Genomic DNA, 18,666 nt, shown 5'->3' on the forward strand with positions numbered 1-18,666 from the left:
CATGGGCAGCTGTGAGGAGGAGAGTTTATTCTCCAGGTCTTTAACCGTTTTCCAGAACATCTTGGGGTTAGAGAGAGAGAGAGAACTGCTCCTTAAAGTAACTAACTTTGGCCTTCCGGCCTGAGTGCACTTATTTCTCATTTGCCTGAACGATAGCCAGTCAGCCTGAGTATGTGTGTGACGCGGCTTTTGCCAAATGCAATTCTTGAGGTGGAGTAACTCTGCAAGATTATAGTCGAACCAGGGGCTGCACCTGTTTTAATTCTCATTTTCTTTATGGGGGCATGTTGTTAACAACACCACTGAAAATATCAAAAACGAAGGTCCAAGCTTCTTCGACAGAGGGAATCAAACTGATTCTATACCATTTTACAGAGGCCAGTTCATGAAGGAAGGCTTGCTCATTAAAGTTTTTTAGCAAGCTTCAACGACAAATCAGGACAGGTTGTTTCACTGAGCAGCCATTACGAACACAGGCTGTAAAACAGTGAACACTTAGGTCATTACAGAAAACACCAAACTGATATAAGGATTATTTGTGAGGATAACATTGAGGAGAGTAGCCTTTTCTGGGTGTTCGGAGTCATACCTTGTCGGATTGGTAATAATCTGAGAATGATAGAGAGTCCCACTGCTTTAGGACTTTAGGACTTGGTCAGGTGGTTTAAGCATGTCCCAGTTTAGGTCAAATTCAGACTTAGTGTAAGAGGCCAGGAGAGACCTTAGGGCAGGTAGGGTACAGGCCGGTGCTGATGGCGGAAGATAGCATCCAGCAACAGTCAACAAAGAGCTATTTGAAAGTTTAATGCTTAAAACCAATTAATCAAATTGTTTGGGGACAGACTTGGTGGAGACAACCGAGCACTGAAGGTGATCCTTGGTAAAGATTAACACTCCCCCGCCTTAAGGAGATATGTTTTTCCGAAAAAGGTTATAACCAGAAAGGTTAACATCAGTATTCAATACACTCTTCCTCAACCACGTCTCAGTAATGACCAACACATCTGGATTGGAGCTGTGAACCCACACTTTCAATTGATCAATTTTTAGGTAATATGCTTTAAGTGTTAACATGCAGAAAACCCAGGCTTTTACAAGAGCAGAAATCATTGAAGCTGATATCAGAATTGGGGCTAGCAACAGTAGATGGGCCAGGGTGTACATGCACATTTCCAGATACTATCATCAACAGTAATACAATCAAGGCACAGCATTGGACAGGGAGAGCTCTGCAGTGCTGATTTATGACATCTGAATGTGCATCAGATGGCAACAAGATCATATTGTACAGCAATTTCATCAAGTAACATGAATACAAAACCCGACGAGTGGTGGTTAGAATAGGATGGGAGGCCAATAGTCCATGTAACCAATAGAGAGTCTGAGTCCCGAGTGCGGGAACAAACACGGTTGGGCAAAGAAAGTTTGTAGTCAACAAAGTATGCAGGAGTCATGAGGAAAATAGCAAAATGCACAAAAAAATATATATATATGACAACTAGCCATTGTAAGCCATTTTAGGTTCAGAGTCACTCGTCCCAAAAGTGTGTGTGTGCTGGAGGCGTGTGCGAAAGCTCTGGAGAAAGGGGTGAGTGTGGTGGAGGTACCTGTACCAGACAGGGGGAGACTGGCTAGGGCAGATCGCCAGGTGGAATCCAAGCAGCAGTGCAGCAGGCAACGGGAGTAGGTGTTACACCCACTTGGGAGAAGCTTTTATTTCTGGAGGCAGATTTCTTGTAGAAAATCCCAGTGACTGGTCGCTGAACAGCGGGAGGGGGCTTCAGAGGACACTTCAAAGACTCCTGACACTTGTTGAGCCTTAAGGGCTCGACCCCTTTTTACCTTCGTGCTAATTGAATTTGTATCTGGTCTGTCCTTGCAAGCCTGGGAACCTTAACTCAACATTCAGTCCCCATAAAGTAAAATAAATAATTGTAATGTACGTTGCACCATTGCTATTTTCTGCATTGTAGAATAATAGTGAAGACATCAAAACTATGAAATAACACATATGGAATCGTGTAGTAACCCAAAAATATATTTTATATTTGAGATTCTTCAAAGTAACCACCCTTTGCCTTGATGACAGCTTTGTACACTCTTGGCATTCTCTGAACCAGCTTCATGAGGTAGTCACCTGGAATGCATTTCAATGAACGTGTGCCTAGTTAAAAGTTCATTTGTGGAACTTGTTCCTTCTTAATGTGTTTGAGCCAATCAGTTGTGTTGTGACAATGTAGGGGTGATATACAGAAGGTAGCCCCGTTTGGTAAAAGACCAAGTCCATATTCTGGCAAGAACAGCTCAAATAAGCAAAGAGAAATGATAGTCCATCATTACTTTAAGATATGAAGGTCAGTCAATCCGGAAAATGTCAAGAACTTTAAACGTTTCTTCAAGTGCAGTTGCAGAAACCATCAAGCGCTATGGTGAAACTTGCTCTCATGAGGACCGCCACAGGAAAGAATGACGCAGAATTACCTCTGCTGCAGAGGATAAGTTCATCAGAGTTACCAGCCTCAGAAAATGCTGCCCAAATATATGCTTCACACAGTTCATGTAACAGACACATCTCAACATCAACTGTTCAGAGGAGACTGCGTGAATCAGACCTTCATGGTCGAATTGCTGCAAAGAAACCACTACTAAAGGACACTAATAATAAGAAGAGACTTGCTTGGGCCAAGAAACATGAGCAATGGACATTAGACATGGTGGAAATCTGTTCAAATTGTAGATTTTTGGTTCTAACCGCTGTGTCTTTGTGAGACGCAGAGTAGGTGAATAGAGTATCTCCACATGTGTGGTTCCCACCATAAATCATGGAGGAGTCGGTGTGATGGTGTGGGGGTGCTTTGCTGGTGACACTGTCTGTGATTTCATTAGAATTCAAGGCATACTTGAGATGGTTTGGGATGAGTTGGACAGCAGAGTGAAGGAAAAGCAGCCAACAAGTGCTCAGAATATGTGGGAACTCCTTCAAGACTGTTGGAAAATAATTCCAGGTGAAGCTGGTTGAGAGAATGCCAAGAGTGTGCAAAGCTGTCATCAAGGCAAAGGGTGGGTACTTTGAAGAATCTCAAAAATATAATATATTTTGATTTGTTTCACACTTTTTTGGGTTACTACATGCTTCCATATGTTTTATTTCATAGTTTTGATATCTTCTATTATTCTGCAATGTAGAACATATTAAAAATAAAGAAAAACCCTGAAATGAGTATGGGTACTGTATGTGTTCAAACATCTAAAATCACAAACAAATTCTAATAGAAATCTCTGTCAGAGTTTTGGTTTAGTTGTCATCTAAATATGTTTTGGCTTAGCTTTCAACCGTTTAAAAGCACAACAAAGTTTGAATGGCAATTCAATTTCAGATATTTTGTACTCATCAATTATTCATTTGAAGAGAAACTAGAATCAAAGCTGGACAGTCAGTGGCACAGATGGAACTATCTAAGCAGAAAATAAATCTCCTTCAAATATTGATATTTCGTCGCGTTGAAAACCAAACACAATTCAATATCCAGTTTGTCTACAAATCAATATTTGGCATGTTGGATTCCCATCTCCATCTGAACCAAACATCTAAGTTAAATATTTACACTGAACAAAAATAAAACCCAACATGTAAAATGCTGATACCATGTTTCATGACGTTGTTTCAAAGGTACAAATTCAACATATTTTATACAAGATTTAGCTATGTTGAAAAGTGGTTATCAGGATGACATAATCCTGTTGTTGAAATTTCACTCTCAAAACAACAGTTTTCCGTAGATTACTTTTTTTCAAATCAAATTCAAAGTTCTTTCCGCATAGATTCCACATCACCATACGTTGACAAATGATGTTGAAACCACGTTGATTCAACCCGTTTGTGACCAGTGGGAGGCCACTAAAAATATACTGTAGCTTTCATCTGGATTCCGATGGATTCAGATGGATTCACCTATGTCATGAAAAGAGCATAATGTTTTGTACACTCAGTGTATATGCCTTCCTACTGCTTGCTATATCTGATTATATCTGATAATGTATGCATATTTAGGTGCACTCCTCAATAGGTTTGAGCTAATATTCTATAGGTGGCGCAGTAACTCAAGCAGAAGACAATTCAGTTCCGGTGAGCTTCTTCCCAAGTCAAGTACTGTGTTTAAGTAAAAAGACAAACAATGTCCCGTTTGGAACACTGACAAGTAGAGCATGAAATCTAATTGGGATAGGCCTGGCTCCCAAGTAGTTGGGCCTGGGCCCATCAAGGCCTACTTGTGCCTAAGATCATGGTGCCCAGTGGGTACTTCAGCCACACTGAAAACAAATCATCCAGTTTTGCAGTTCGCTGATATCACTTAATTGGGGGGAATATGAAGCTGATGTGTCATTTGAACACAACAAAAGACAGAAACTTAAATAATCTTTGTTATTTCGACCATACAAGCTCAGTACAAGTAAAAGAGTGACATGCACGGAATTATGCGCTCAATATTCTTGCTTGATTTTTATACTTCAGGCATTGTTGTGGAGCTGCCAAGTTAACCAATATGATGCAAATGTTGAAATGTAGCATACTGTTTCAATCCATCTTGTAACAATTTTAAATGGATACAAACTAACTTGACCTTCTCACAGAGAAGAAACATTTATTTTTTCATAAAAAATTAATTCATGTTATGGGACACGGTTCACATTGTAGCCTAATAACTATTTACAGTATATCACAACATTTGTAGTAGTAGTCAGTGGTAAGCAACATTCTATACTGATAGCATTCTGACAGCCTTTCAATGGTTTTGAGTTCTTGAAAAGTGCAATGAAATCTCCTTATAGTCTTTCTAAAAGTTAATTTGACATTTTATGTTCATTACTGATGTGTGTGCTGGTATATTATATTGGTGTTCTTGTAATAAGACTGTGACATATACAATAGATCCACCCATGTCAATAGATCCAATCTCCTACAATCCACTTTGGCACCTTATTTCCATTTTGTCCAAACCCTAAACAGGACATCATGTTTCTGCTCGGCTGACATTCCATTTTGGAGCATCACCAATGAACTCAAAGTTCGAAGAATGACACAATCACTATAGAACTATTACTATTTCTCCTCTTATCGTGTCAGCTGTCAGTAAAACCAACCGTGTGTTTGCACAGCTCCCAGAAATCCTTCACCTGTGAGTTCAGTTTATCAATGTGTATTTCAGTTCAACCCGTCAGAAGTCCCAACCTTTTAGGATATTAGAAGTCCTAAATTCCCTTCCCTTTGTGACATTTCTGTATTATCAGCCACTCTGGCTGAGTTCGTGTTTGTGTCCATCAAATGCATTTCTCCTGTAAGTTCAGTGTCTCGTCTGTAAATGTCACATGCAAAGTCTTGTCCTTTCGGTCCAATTGCACCCTGTTCAGACGTGAAGGGTCAACTGTCCCCTCTGACCTCATTGATATCCTGGGGCCCTTTTTGGGATCGTTTTGCATCCCCTTACCCACTGGTGTCTGTTGGTCCCGGAGCAGGGAGTGCTCCACAGCAGGGAGGCTAGGTCTTCCCTCGCCCCCTGTCCCTCTAAACCCCCCCAGCCCCCCTTTAGTCCCCTCTGGAAGGTAAAGAAACGTCTGCGAGGTGCTGATGACGTCCTTCAACTCGCGGGACACCAGTGACGGGGAGTCCAGGGAGACGATGGACGAATTCCGATTATCTTCACCTCCGCAGCAGAATTGACCACTGACCCCTGAGCCCCGCCCCTGGCTGCCCAAGCGACAGAACAAACACTTGATCTTCTCCATCAGCTTCAGTAGGACGGTCTTCCTCAGCAGGATGTAGATCCAGGGGTCGAGGATGGGGTTGACGGAGGCAATTCGGATGGCGTGGAGATCTGGGTTCTTCTCTATGGGAGTTGAACGGGCATCAAATTCAATCCTGGACAGCTGGTTTACAAAAATCCGCAGCTGAGGGAGGAAGGAAGGGAGATGGACAGGGTTTAAGGGTTATTGGCTATTCTGTGTATTTATGAGGAGGATGTACATTGGAAGCTTCAATAGGTGTGTTCAAGAAGATCTGGATAAGAGCATCTGCTAAATGACAAAAATGTACAAATTTTACTAAATGATTGATTTCCTATTGAATCCTGTTGAACTACTTTAATTAAATACAATTGAAGTAGCATTCAAGCCAGCTGTCTTCTTCAAACATGAATAACATTAATCTAAACCTAGCAGTTCTTCATGTTATTTTAGTGCAAGAAAAAAATATACATAGCGGACATACAGAACAAACTATCATAGTTGAAAAACGTCTAACCTATTTGACTATGATGTTGTAACGTTGGCGTAAGATGAGCATTGGCATTGGAGTGTACTAGGAGCAATAGTATCAGCCTAACAGGCAGCGGCACAGAAGCCTGGGCAAAGAGCCAATGAAAACACATCCCCACTCCCCATGTTAATCATCAATCATATGAACATCTCTGGCCATTGGCTCTCCCCTGGGTCCAATTAACAGCATTTCTGACTCACAATGTCAAAACAAGTGAAGTAAAGTAACTAGCTTATATGATAAGGTTGTTACTGGTAAATACAGTAGGAGGGAGAACTCTTAAGGACACTTTTTATTGAACTACAGGGAAAGGGGATACTAGTCAGTAGTACAACTGAATGCATTCAATTGGAATGTGTCTTCCACATTTAATCCAATTCCTCTGAATAGGAGAGGTGCGAGGGGCTGCCTTAATTGATATCCACGTCGTCGGCACCCAGGGAGCAGTTGTTATTCGGGGTTAACTGCTTTGCTCAAGGGCAGAATGGCAATTTTTCCACCTTGCTGGCTCAGGGATTCAAACCAGCAACCTTTCTGTTACAGGTCCAACACTCTTAACCGCTAGTATACATGCTGCCCTTACAGGGTCTCTTTCAGCTAGTCTTTTCATTTTTGTTTGGTGGAGTTTTTGAAGCTTGCAGGATGTACTGTAGTGGCTTGGTCCTCTCAATCAGCATATGGGGACAGCATATAGAACACAATAATATCTAATTATGGACCAACGGGTCTTCTTCAGACCTTAAGCCCTCAGTTTTATTTTCCAGGGGAGGGTTTTTGAAGCTTGCGGGATATAATGTACTGTCTCTAGTGGATCTGTCCTTACATGTCACTCTCAAATGCTGCATGGGGATGGTTTATAGAACACAATATATCATTGGTCCTCTTCAGAACTTTTGCCCTCAGTACCTTGCAGTTTGATGTACAGTCTCTAGTGATTCTGTCCTTACAGTATCCTCTTGTGACTATCATGCAGTGCATGGGGACAGGATGGCTTGTAGTATTCTTTGCACTGTAAAACCATAAAACGTGACACTTTTATAACGTAAACGTCAGTGTTTAAAACTTAAACATTAGGCATTTAGATTTGCCAATAAGTGTTCTCATCTTAAACACAGGCGTTTAAAATGCAAGATTAAACATGATAGTCAGCTGTTTCCTGTCAGTTTCCAATCAGGAGAACACCTACTGTATGTCTTCTCGGTGATACGATTTAAACACTAGTGTTTACTTTCCCATCTTTCCCATCATCCTGTTTAGAGTGCTTTTAGTCATTACAAAGTGATGTGACTTTCCATAACTTTTATTCAGATCAGTGTAAGGAATGTCTGTCACCTTAACTACATTTCAGCACTTAACAGGACATTTGACTCAAGACATCTTTTCAATCGAGTGGTGGTGTTGTTGTTACTCAACTGTGTTGAGTCAATTTCCGTTAACTCTCCGAGGCGAAAAGACGTGGGAGTGGCCTCATTATCATATTTCTCAGCATGCTTTGTTGCAGTTTTATTTTTAGAATAGTTTGTTTTAATATATATGTTTCCTCGTGTAAATCGATCCTAAACACTCAGATCCTAAACATTTGGTTTTACAGTATGTTCAGAGGGCAGAGTTTGGTGGAAATGGTTGACACTGGCTGAGCAGTAGACAGACCGATCCCATCAGAAACAAGTGCTACGTTCTCCCACTCACAACAAAGGGAACTAACAAGGAAAATCACTGACTACCAAACCAGGGGTTCAAAAGGGGTTCTGAAGGACATCCATGGGGGTCTCTACTGAAAGTTGACAAGCAACTTGGAAAATGTACCCAAAAATATTCCCACCATGGATGCACACTAAATTTGGCTAGCAAATGGAAAACAAAAAGAAAACCCCACACCAACTCCCAAACATCACCTGGGCCAGCACAGGTGTAACACCACCCAGCAACAAGATGGACAAGCCAGCACAGGTGCAACAGATACCCACCAACAAGGAGACACCACCAATCGATGAGCTGATGAAATCTGAATATTTGCATTTCTCAAGGTACACACAAACGTGAATTAGCCTGTCTTCCTTATCGGTTTGCTAAATCACAAATACTTGTTATTCATGCTATCAAATGAGATATTCATCTAAAATATTATTAATCCAAGGGCTTCTCTTTAAGGTTTTGTTATAGTTATAGTTTTGTTACTGGTGACTTTTGTATCTAAAGATAAAAGCACAAATGATCAATTGATCAATTATATTTACTTGTTCTTATTTTTCTCAAAGTAAGGAAATGTTTCCTATGGCAAGAGCGCCAGAAGTTGACATTAGAGTTACCAGAGTAACAACATCTCAGCAGACAAGCGTCTGTACAATAACAGTGCAATCACACGTTAATTAATTACACGTCAATTATAATCAAGCCTATCAATATCTTTCATTCGATTAGGAGCTAATTTACTAAATATTAAACCATTTTCTTTAATGAACATTTTGGGCATGTTCCCTCCAATTAAGAATGCGTATGCTGACGTAAAAAGTTGTTACAAATGACACCACACCAACCAGAACGTTATCCATTCCTGCGCACACACAACGAGAGACACAAAAGGGAGACCAACATGTTGCGACACTTTTTTGAAAAATCTTATTTTGCAAGATGTCAACTTACCACCAAAGGTATGGAGCAGATGAGAACAACCACGGAGGTAGCGATGAGCAGAATGACCATCTGGATCTCTGCGCCGGCCAACCGTTGGAAGCTCCGTCTGCGCCTCAGGTCCGCTATGCGTCCTCCCTGGTCCGTACCCAGCGATGTTCTGCGGATGAACCGCTTGTGCATCATAATCAGCGCCCCGCATACCAGCACGTTGCATATCACCGTGGCCAGGATAAGAAAGGAGCTCACCCCGGCGTACATGTAGGAGAAGGCGGCGTGCGTGGAGTCATTAGTCCGCCAGTCGATGAAGCACCAGGTCCCTGGGAACTGTTTATTCACTTTCCCCAGCCCCATGGCAGGCAGCGCGCAGAACAGCACGTTAGAAATGTAGATGCCCGCAAGCGTCAACGCCGCAAGTCTTTGGTCCACGCAATGGTTGTAGAAATACGCATGGTTTATAGCCAAGTATCTCTCTATTGACATGGCACAGATAATGCTGAGGCCGACTAGAAAGAAGAAGAGAAGGATGAAGCCGGAGTACTGACACAGTGACTCTCCACCCGGCCACTTCCCTTGCACATAGGTGGCGATGGTGACGGGGCTGGCCAGTAGCGTGCCCAAAAGGTCGGTCACTGCAAGCCCGCACACCAGGGTGTAAAAGGTGGTTTCCTTCTGTTCCTTCCGAGACTTTCGGAGCACCACGATGGCGATGACGTTCCCCACCACTCCGAATATAAACATAATCACCGGGATAGTAGGCTCCCGGGGCCCACTTGTCATCGTGCCGTTATTCATACCCGACATTATTCTGTAACTGTCTATGTGGAACGAAATAGTTAGTTCTTCTTCAGTGTTATCTCCCAAACCGTTGGCGTGTAGACGATATAGTTACTCTTTTGTTGGTGCGTGCTCTCCAAGTTGCTCAATAACGTGCAAATCCACCCAAGTTCCATCATCTTATCTAACCACCGTTACGCACTCGAATAACCACTCTAACGAATGTCTCCGTGTCTCCGTGTATACCTTCGTCTCTTCTGTTAGTCGCTAACTTTAGGTTTTTGACCATCAGAAGTGTTTTTGTCTGAGGCGTTCTGCACACCGCGCTGCAGTGTTCAACATGTTCAACTCCTCCTCTGTCGTCGCTCCCTTCACTTGTAAGTTTGAAGCAGAGGCTCCGCACTTTTGGAGGTGGAGCAGGTTTAAAGACGTCCTCCAGCGAATGTTTTTAGTTTTACTGTTGAAAAGCATATCCCAGAAGGGGAGGACCATCCTCCTCAGTGAAATTTCATTAAAAACAAAAAAAATAGCAAAACACTAAAAAAGTTATCCTTTTTAGATAAAACTATACTAAATATATTCATAAGTCACCAATAATTGATTAAAACACACTGTTTTGCAATGAAGCTCTTTCAACAGCACTCTCTGGAGGTAGCACCATGATGTAGGCGGAGAACAGCTAGCTTCTATCCTCCTCTGTGTACATCGACTTCAATACAAAACCAAGGAGGCTCGTAGGTCTTACCCCCTTTCATAGACCTACATGGTAATTATGACCACTTCTGGGGGATGACCATCAACCAATCAAAGCTTTTGCAGTATGAAGTGACATGCTGTCCATCCAATCATAAGATTAGAATCAGAGAATGAACATAGTGTGTTGTAATGGGGTTGTGCCGCAGACCATTATGGGGAGGTTATGTGTTGAGAAACTTGGGGAGTTGATGACATTGTTGGATAGAGATTGAAAAGTGATAGTTGAGCATTTTTTGGGAAATTATTCAATTCAAATTAGTTTTTTCAAAATAAAGGAGATGGAGGAGGTAGATTATACATAGTTTTCTTGGTTTTATAACTTTATTTTTGTGTCCAGTTATTGCAATTTATTTCAATTTGTCTTGCTGACTTCAGTAGCAAGTAGCAGTAGGTAGCTATCTACCAGCTCGAGCAGCTACTGTATCTACCAGCCGTTTTCGCTGCCAATCCTACTGAAAATGTTGTTGACATTTTGTTGAAAAACCCCTTTCATTCTCTGGGTTACTCGGAAAAGGTGCAAATTAAAACCGAGGGTAGACTGCCTGAGATCAGTTTTATGAAGAAGGATGAAAAGGTGAGTGGGCTTTCAATACCAATTGGTATCAAAAGTATAGCTGTTTAACAGGGAGCCTTTCATCAAGCTGACTGTATTGCTGGCCTTGCCTGATTTTCTGGAAAGAATTAAGCCTTGGGCGAAAGGGGGGGTACAGGGACCTGAAGAACATCCATCGTTCAGCTAAACTGCAAAACAAAATCAGGGGGCATATAAATGCCCACATCAGATTCAAGCTTCTAGGAAAAAGCTGTATCGATCATGACGAAGGTCTGCATATTGAAACTATGCAACACATCAAGAAAGTAAGAAGAAACAGGGATGTTATTAAGCGGTTAACCAACACCACTGTTTTGTACATGCTGTCTCTTATGACCAAAAAGAGCTTCTGGACATCAGAACTTGGATTACTCACCTTAAATTGGATGGGGAGTTCTTCTTCAATGAGTTGGACATGAGGGTTTTACTACAGACACACGACCAGGCCCAGATCCCCGTGATTCACTGGAAAAGGAAACATAGGTTTCTTGAAAAGAGATCAGGATGCCTTGTGAGGATCAGGGGACGAGTGGCGAATCTGCCATTGACTTCCATTCTGCTAGCTAAAACAATAGCTGGTGCACGATATCTAATGAAGTCTCAAGGTTTTGCTCTCCTGAGGTAGAGTTTCTCATGATAAGCTGTAAACCACACTATCTACCTAGAGAGTTTTCATCTGTATTATTCGTAGCTGTCTACATACCACCACAGACCGAGGCTGGCACGAGAACCGCACTCAATGAGTTCTATTCTGCCATAAGCAAACAGGAAAATGTTAATCTAGGTGGCGCTCCTAGTGGCCGGGGACTTTAATGCAGGGAAACTTAAATCAGTTTTACCTAATTTCTATCAGCATGTTAAACGTGCAACCAAAGGGAACACAAATTCTAGACCACCTTTACTCAACACACAGAGACATGTATAAAACTCTCCCTCGCCCTCTATTTGTCAACTCTGACCATAACTCTATCCTCCTGATTCTCGCTTACAAACAAAAAATTAAAGCAGGAAGCACCAGTGACTCAGTCTATAAAAAAGTGGTCAGATGAAGCTGTTTTGCTAGCACAGACTGGACTATGTTCCGGGATTCTTCCGATGGAATTGAGGAGTACACCACATCAGTCACTGGCTTTATCAATAAGTGCATCGAAGACGTCGATCCCACAGTCACTGTACGTACATACCCCAACCAGAAGCCATGGATTACAGGCAATATTTGCACTGAGATAAAGGGCCACTGGGCCAGACGGATTACCAGGATGTGTACTCCGAGCATGCATTGACCAACTGTCAAGTGTCTTTAATGACATTTTCAACCGCTCACATCAACACCATTATTCCAGAAACCCTAGACCCACTCCAATTTGCATAACGCACCAAAAGATCCACAGATGATGCAATCTCTATTGCACTTCACACTGTCCTTTCCCACCTGGACAAAAGGAACACCTATGTGAGAATGCTATTCGGTGACTACAGCTCAGCGTTCAACACCATAGTGCCATCAAAGCTCATCAATAAGCTAAGGACCCTGGGACTCAACACCTTCCTCTGCAACTGGATCCTGGACTTCCTGCCGGGCCGCCCCCCAGGTGTTAAGGGTAGGTATCAACACATCCGCCACACTGATCCTCAACACTGGGGCCTCTCAGGGGTGCGTGTTCAGTCCCCTCCTGTACTCCTGACGGGTTGCATCACTGCCTGGTATGGCAACTGCTCGGCCTCCGACAGCAAGGCAGTTAACCCACTGTTCCTAGGCCGTCATTGAAAATAAGCATTTGTTCTTTAACTGACTTGCCTAGTTAAATAAAGGTAAAAAAATAAAATTAAAATAAAGGCACTACAGAGGGTAGTGCGTACGGCCCAGTACATCACCGGGGCCAAGCTTCCCGCCATCCAGGACCTCTATACCAGGCAGTGTCAGAGGAAGGCCCTAAAAATTGTCAAAGACTCCAGCCACCCTAGTCATAGACTGTTCTCTCTGATACCACACGTCAAGCGGTACCAGATCGCCAAGTCTAGGTCCAAGAGGCTTCTAAACAGCTTCTACCCACAAGCCATAAGACTCCTGAACAGCTAATCAAATGTCTACCCGGACTATTTGCTTTGCTCCCCCCACCCTCCTACGCCAGCCACTTTTATTTAAACTCTACCTACATGTATGTAATTACCTCGACACCGGTCCCCCCCGCACATTGACTCTGTACAGGTACCCCTTATTTATATAGCCCTGCTATAGTTATGTACTGCTGCTCTAATTTTTTGTTATTTTTACTTTTTCTTCAGAGATTTTCTTAAAACTGCATCGTTGGTTAAGGGTTTGTAAGTAAGCATTTCACTGTAAGGTCTACACCTGTTGTATTTGGCGCATGTGACAAATAAAATGTGTTTTTGGGCATGTAAGAATTGTCTTTTAGAGGACATGACAAGAGGGAAAGTTCCCGATAACAAGGGCAACTACAAGGAGCTTGCAGTGGTAATTGCACGTTACGACGCTTTACTTGCTGAACATATGGAACTTTAGACTGTCTTTTCTGGGATGTCGAAATCAATTCCGAATGATTTGATATCTTCCATCGTATCATCCATTAAAAGTTAGTTTAAAGAGAGAGGTTGACACAACAATTTTGTTCCCCTGCGTGCTCAAGTAGGGGTTTTCACTTTCCTCCAGTATTTATTTAGCAAAGATGATAACAAATTATCACTCAGGACAGACACAAGCAAAAACGAATTTCATAAATGTTGCAGCAGCCTAGGCTAAACCTAAACATTAGAGATCTGACATGCTGTATGGAATGAAAACGAGACGATTTTTCAGTCTGATCAACTGTCGGCTACTAATAAGAGCAGATGCATACAGCCTATGTGCGCTGTCCATTTGGTCAGAGTAAACTAATTGGTCACATGATGTATTTATAGTCAATTTGTGGAGAAAATGGGATTGTAATCCAATTTGGTTTATGTTCAGCATTGGACTGGCTAGGCTGCCGATACATTTTCAATCCAAAATTATTCATTGGAATTAATCCATCAACATAATAGTAATGACAGATGTGAGTACAGGGTTTATAAAGCCTGCAGTTGCATAGGTGTGCACGATGCAAATATGCAAGCTGTGAGTTCTATTTTCTATCAGTTGTTGTCTGTGTCTGGGTTGAGGAAATCCCCCTACTAATCTAGCCTAAATATAATAAAGTATAAGGTTGCTGCAGTTTGACAGATTGACAGTTTGACAGAGCCAGGGCCAGGCTTTCTTTTTTTGCAGGGTTTTTAAAAAACCAGTTGAACTGATTCGGAAAAACTCGTCCCATCATAGCCCTTATGAAACCTTTTACAACTAATTAATCACTGTCATACCTTATGGTGTCCAGAGTTTTCTTGGTTAGGTTAACAGATAAGGAAAAACTCTGGGACCTTAGGTGCCACCAGTCTGCTTGCAGTTGTCGGTTATTGTCAGGTATGTGGATGATCGGGGCTTTATTTAGGAACATTTCTTGTGCTACTTTGATGTGTCAAGTGGGCGAGATGCACAGTCTGTGTTTGACTTTGTGAATTTTGAGATGGCTGAGTTTAACTTCATGGAGAAATGTGTTGTTCAAACCTACGATGGCGCAACTGTAATGGAATGTATCTGCTATTTGTATTTCCAGCTAAGTCCCTTCCTGTTCCCTAAGAGATGATAACCACTCCACTCCACTACCATTGTCAACTCTCTCCTGATATCAAGTTTCAGGTAAAACCCAAATGCAGACTGTGTTGAAATAACAATGTTTATTACAGCAACAGGGGCAGGCAAATGACAGGTCAAGGCAGGCAAGTGTCGATAATCCAGAGTAGTGGGGCAAAGGTACCGGGACGGCAGGCAGGCTCAGGGTCCTTCTGTAGCTCAGTTGGTAGAGCATGGCGCTTGTAACGCCAGGGTAGTGGGTTCGATCCCCGGGACCACCCATACGTAGAATGTATGCACACATGACTGTAAGTCGCTTTGGATAAAAGCGTCTGCTAAATGGCATATATTATTATTATTATTATTAGGCAGAGGTCGGTAATCCAGAGCAGGGGCAAAGGTACAGGACGGCAGGTAGGGTCAGTGGCAGGCAGAGTGGTCAGGCAGGCGGGCTCAGAGTCAGGACAGGCAAGGGTCAAAACCAGGAGGGCGAGAAAAAGCGAGACTAGGAAAAAGCAGGAGCGGAGACAAAACTCTTGTTGACTTGACGAACTGGCAACAGACAAACAGAGAATACAGGTATAAGTACCCAGGTGTAAGGGGTGCGTGTTGGTGGCAGGGAAGTCATGCGCAGGAGAACGAACTTGGTATAAACGGAGTTGTTTAATAAATGCTGACAAAACTCCAAAACAACCAAAATGTACAAAATAACAAAGTGGGTACAAAACCCGTCGCACACCAACACTAAATAGCACATCACATACAATCAAAACAATCTCCGACAAGGACATGAGGGGAAACAGAGGGTTAAATACACAACATGTAATTGATGGGATTGGAACCAGGTGTGAAGGAAGACGAGACAAAACTAATGGAAAATGAAAAATTGGATCAGTGATGGCTAGAAGGTCGGATACGTCGACCGCCGAACACCGCACGAAGGAGAGGGACCGACTTCGGCGGAAGTCGTGGCACCAGGGGATAATGGGGAGGATGGGTGACACCTGAAGGGGGGTGGAGACAAGCACAAGGATAGATAAAACAGATCAGGGTGTGACACCTGGCATGAACTGAAGCCACGTCTCATGTGCCCACTCCTCCACTGGCACATTGAATGTTTCCTCACCAAACACTGTGAGTATTCCTATCAATTGCATCTCATTACTGTATGTTGATTCAATCACATACACAATCACATTATTACACATGAATGATTTTAATCCTTGCTTGGACTAAATCATTCTTAACTCTTTTGTCTATCTATGTAGTGTGTTGTGTTATTGTTTTTTGTCTTCCCAGTCAAATCTTGTCCTGCACTGAATTCAAGCCTCTGAACACCTCATTTCATGCCTCATACCATCATTCAATCACTGTTTTGATCCCTTTCCAACACTGTGTAAGTAGCCCTCTCATTCCCATTCCACATAAATGTCTTTATTAAATGCTTTAGGTTTTTGAAACACACTGTCGTCTCTGTGCGTTCTACGCCCATACCGTAGGTCTCTCCGTAGGTCTCCCATCCTCCTCAATTTTTCAAGTCACCAGCTTCCACTGTATACCAAGTACAAATACAGTAAAGTACTGTACACACTTTTTCTCTTAGCTAAATAGTGTTTGTAGACAACTGCTAACTTCAAAGAGTGGGGAATTCAGGGAGTTGGTCTGATGGGAATCCTTGATGCTATTGGCCTCCCCCTTGCTTGAGGAACAATAGAGGATAGCCCCCCCTAGTCATGCGCTATGACATGACTTACCTGGACCACGTATTGAGATGTGCTTTTTGTTATGTAAATCAGGTGAAAATGAGACTGGAGTGCTACTTTAAAATGGTTATTGTTCAGTATATTTACTTTGGGCAGGATTACGACCCGAGGTAAGCGTGCACATAAATGGAACATAATTTCCTTTTTATGGGTATTCTGATCTTGAACTAACTTAAGCATTTGAATAGCGTGCTATTCACCTGCTATTCGTTTTGGGTGGAGATCAAATAAATGAAGGTGTACGGAGGTGTGTCTACAAATTTACAGCGACACTGTATTCTGACCTTGACCTAATTCCCAAATAATTCCACCACCTTTACGCAAAGAAAATCAATGACTTAAGGTCTAGCGATCTACTGGTTCCAAGTGGAAAAAGCATCTACTTTATTAAAAAAATAAAACATAACACCACTCTCCATGTACTGTAATTTATAACTTGATAAGAACTATTAATAAGAGCTAGGTAAATGAGTAATCCATTCGGATAAGGGAATTGTAAGTATAAATGACACTTGTTTTAGATATACACTCAGTGGCCAGTTTATTAGGGACACCCTTCTAGTACCGGGTCGGACCTCCCTTTGCCTCCAGCCTGAATTCTTTGGGGCATGGACATGTTGCTCATTTGGTATCAGTGGACCTAACGTGTGCCAGGCTAACGCTTCTCACACCATTACACCTCCGCCACCAGCCAATGTTTTTCCACTCCTCAATTGTCCAGTGTTGGTGATCGTGTGCCCACTGGAGCCTCTTGTTCTTGTTTTTAGTTGATAGGACTGGGACCCGGTGTGGTCGTCTGCTGCAATATAGCCCATCCGTGACAAGGACAGATTAGTTGTGCCTTCCAAATTCTTGCCATTCTCCTTCGACCTCTCATCAGTGAGTTGTTTTTACCAATAGGACTGCCACTGACTGGATTTTTAAAATTCTTGGTAAACCCTAGACACATTCGTGCGTGAAAAGCCCAAGAGGCCGGACATTTCTGAGGGCCTAGAACTGGCGCGGCTGGCACCGACAATCATACCATGTTTTACGTCACTTAGGTCACTCGTTTGGCTCATTCGAATGTTCAATCGAACAGTAACTAAATGCATTGATACCTGTTTGCCTGCTTTATATAGCAAGCAACGGCCACCTGACTCACTATCTGTAGGAGCGAACCATTTTTGTGAACGGGGTGGCCACTGAGTGTATTTTATCTTATAATCGCTGGAGAAAAATGTGTAACCAGACATATGGCAGCAAACTAAAGCATATCGACATATCAACTTTCCCACAGTAAAGTTTATGGAATGCTGTGCCTTTATGCAGAATTTGTCTTAATTATAGGCTACCCTGACGTTTCCTATTTCTATCATGTTAAATATTAGCAACTGTCAGTATAGACTGTCAGTAGGTCTAATGACACATATTCAACTGACAATTTGAAATTGCCTCCAACACTCAGCAAATTAGATGCAGTCTATCACAGCGCCATCCGTTTTGTCACCAAAGAACCATATACTACACACCACTGCGACCTGTATGCTCTCGTTGGCTGGCCCTCGCTTCATATTTGTCGCCAAACCCACTGGCTCCGGGTCGTCTATAAGTCTTTGCTAGGTAAAGGCCCGCCTTATCTATGCTCACTGGTCACCATAGCAGCACCCACCCGTAGCACGCGTTCCAGCAGGTATATTTCACTGGTCACCCCTAAAGCCAATTCCTCCTTCAGCTGCCTTTCCTTTCAGTTCTCTGCTGCCAATGACTGGAACGAACTGCAAAAATCACTGAAGCTGGAGACTCATATCTCCCTCACTAGCTTTAAGCACCAGCTGTCAGAGCAGCTCACAGATCACTGCGCCTGTACATAGCCCATCTGTGAATAGCCCATCCAACTACCTCATCCTCATACTGTTATTTATTTTATTTATTTTGCTCCTTTGCACCCCAGTATCTCTACTTGCACATTCATCTTCTGCACATCTATCAGTTCAGTGTTTAATTGCTATATTGTAATTATTTCACCGCTATGGCCTATTTATTGCCTTACCTCCCTTATCCTACCTAATTTGCACACACTTGTATATAGACTTATTTTTCTATTGTATTATTGACTGTATGTTTATTTCTGTGTTGTTGTTTCTGTCGCACTGCTTTGCTTTATCTTGGCCAGGTCGCAGTTGTA

General features: G+C 42.4%; 1 protein-coding gene across 1 annotated transcript; it reads right to left on the minus strand.

Annotated features, from left to right (window-relative positions):
- Positions 1-3,147: 3,147 nt before the first annotated feature.
- LOC124006766 (prostaglandin E2 receptor EP4 subtype-like) lies at positions 3,148-10,154 on the minus strand. The gene is made up of 2 exons (XM_046316902.1): positions 8,957-10,154; positions 3,148-5,946 (listed from the first exon to the last, which is right to left on the minus strand). The coding sequence occupies exons 1-2, from the start codon at positions 9,746-9,748 to the stop codon at positions 5,320-5,322; spliced, it is 1,419 nt and encodes a 472-aa protein (XP_046172858.1). The 5' UTR covers positions 9,749-10,154; the 3' UTR covers positions 3,148-5,319.
- Positions 10,155-18,666: the final 8,512 nt, after the last annotated feature.

The sequence above is a fragment of the Oncorhynchus gorbuscha genome, linkage group LG20 (genome assembly GCF_021184085.1).
Source record: "Oncorhynchus gorbuscha isolate QuinsamMale2020 ecotype Even-year linkage group LG20, OgorEven_v1.0, whole genome shotgun sequence".
Classification (NCBI taxonomy): domain Eukaryota; kingdom Metazoa; phylum Chordata; class Actinopteri; order Salmoniformes; family Salmonidae; genus Oncorhynchus; species Oncorhynchus gorbuscha.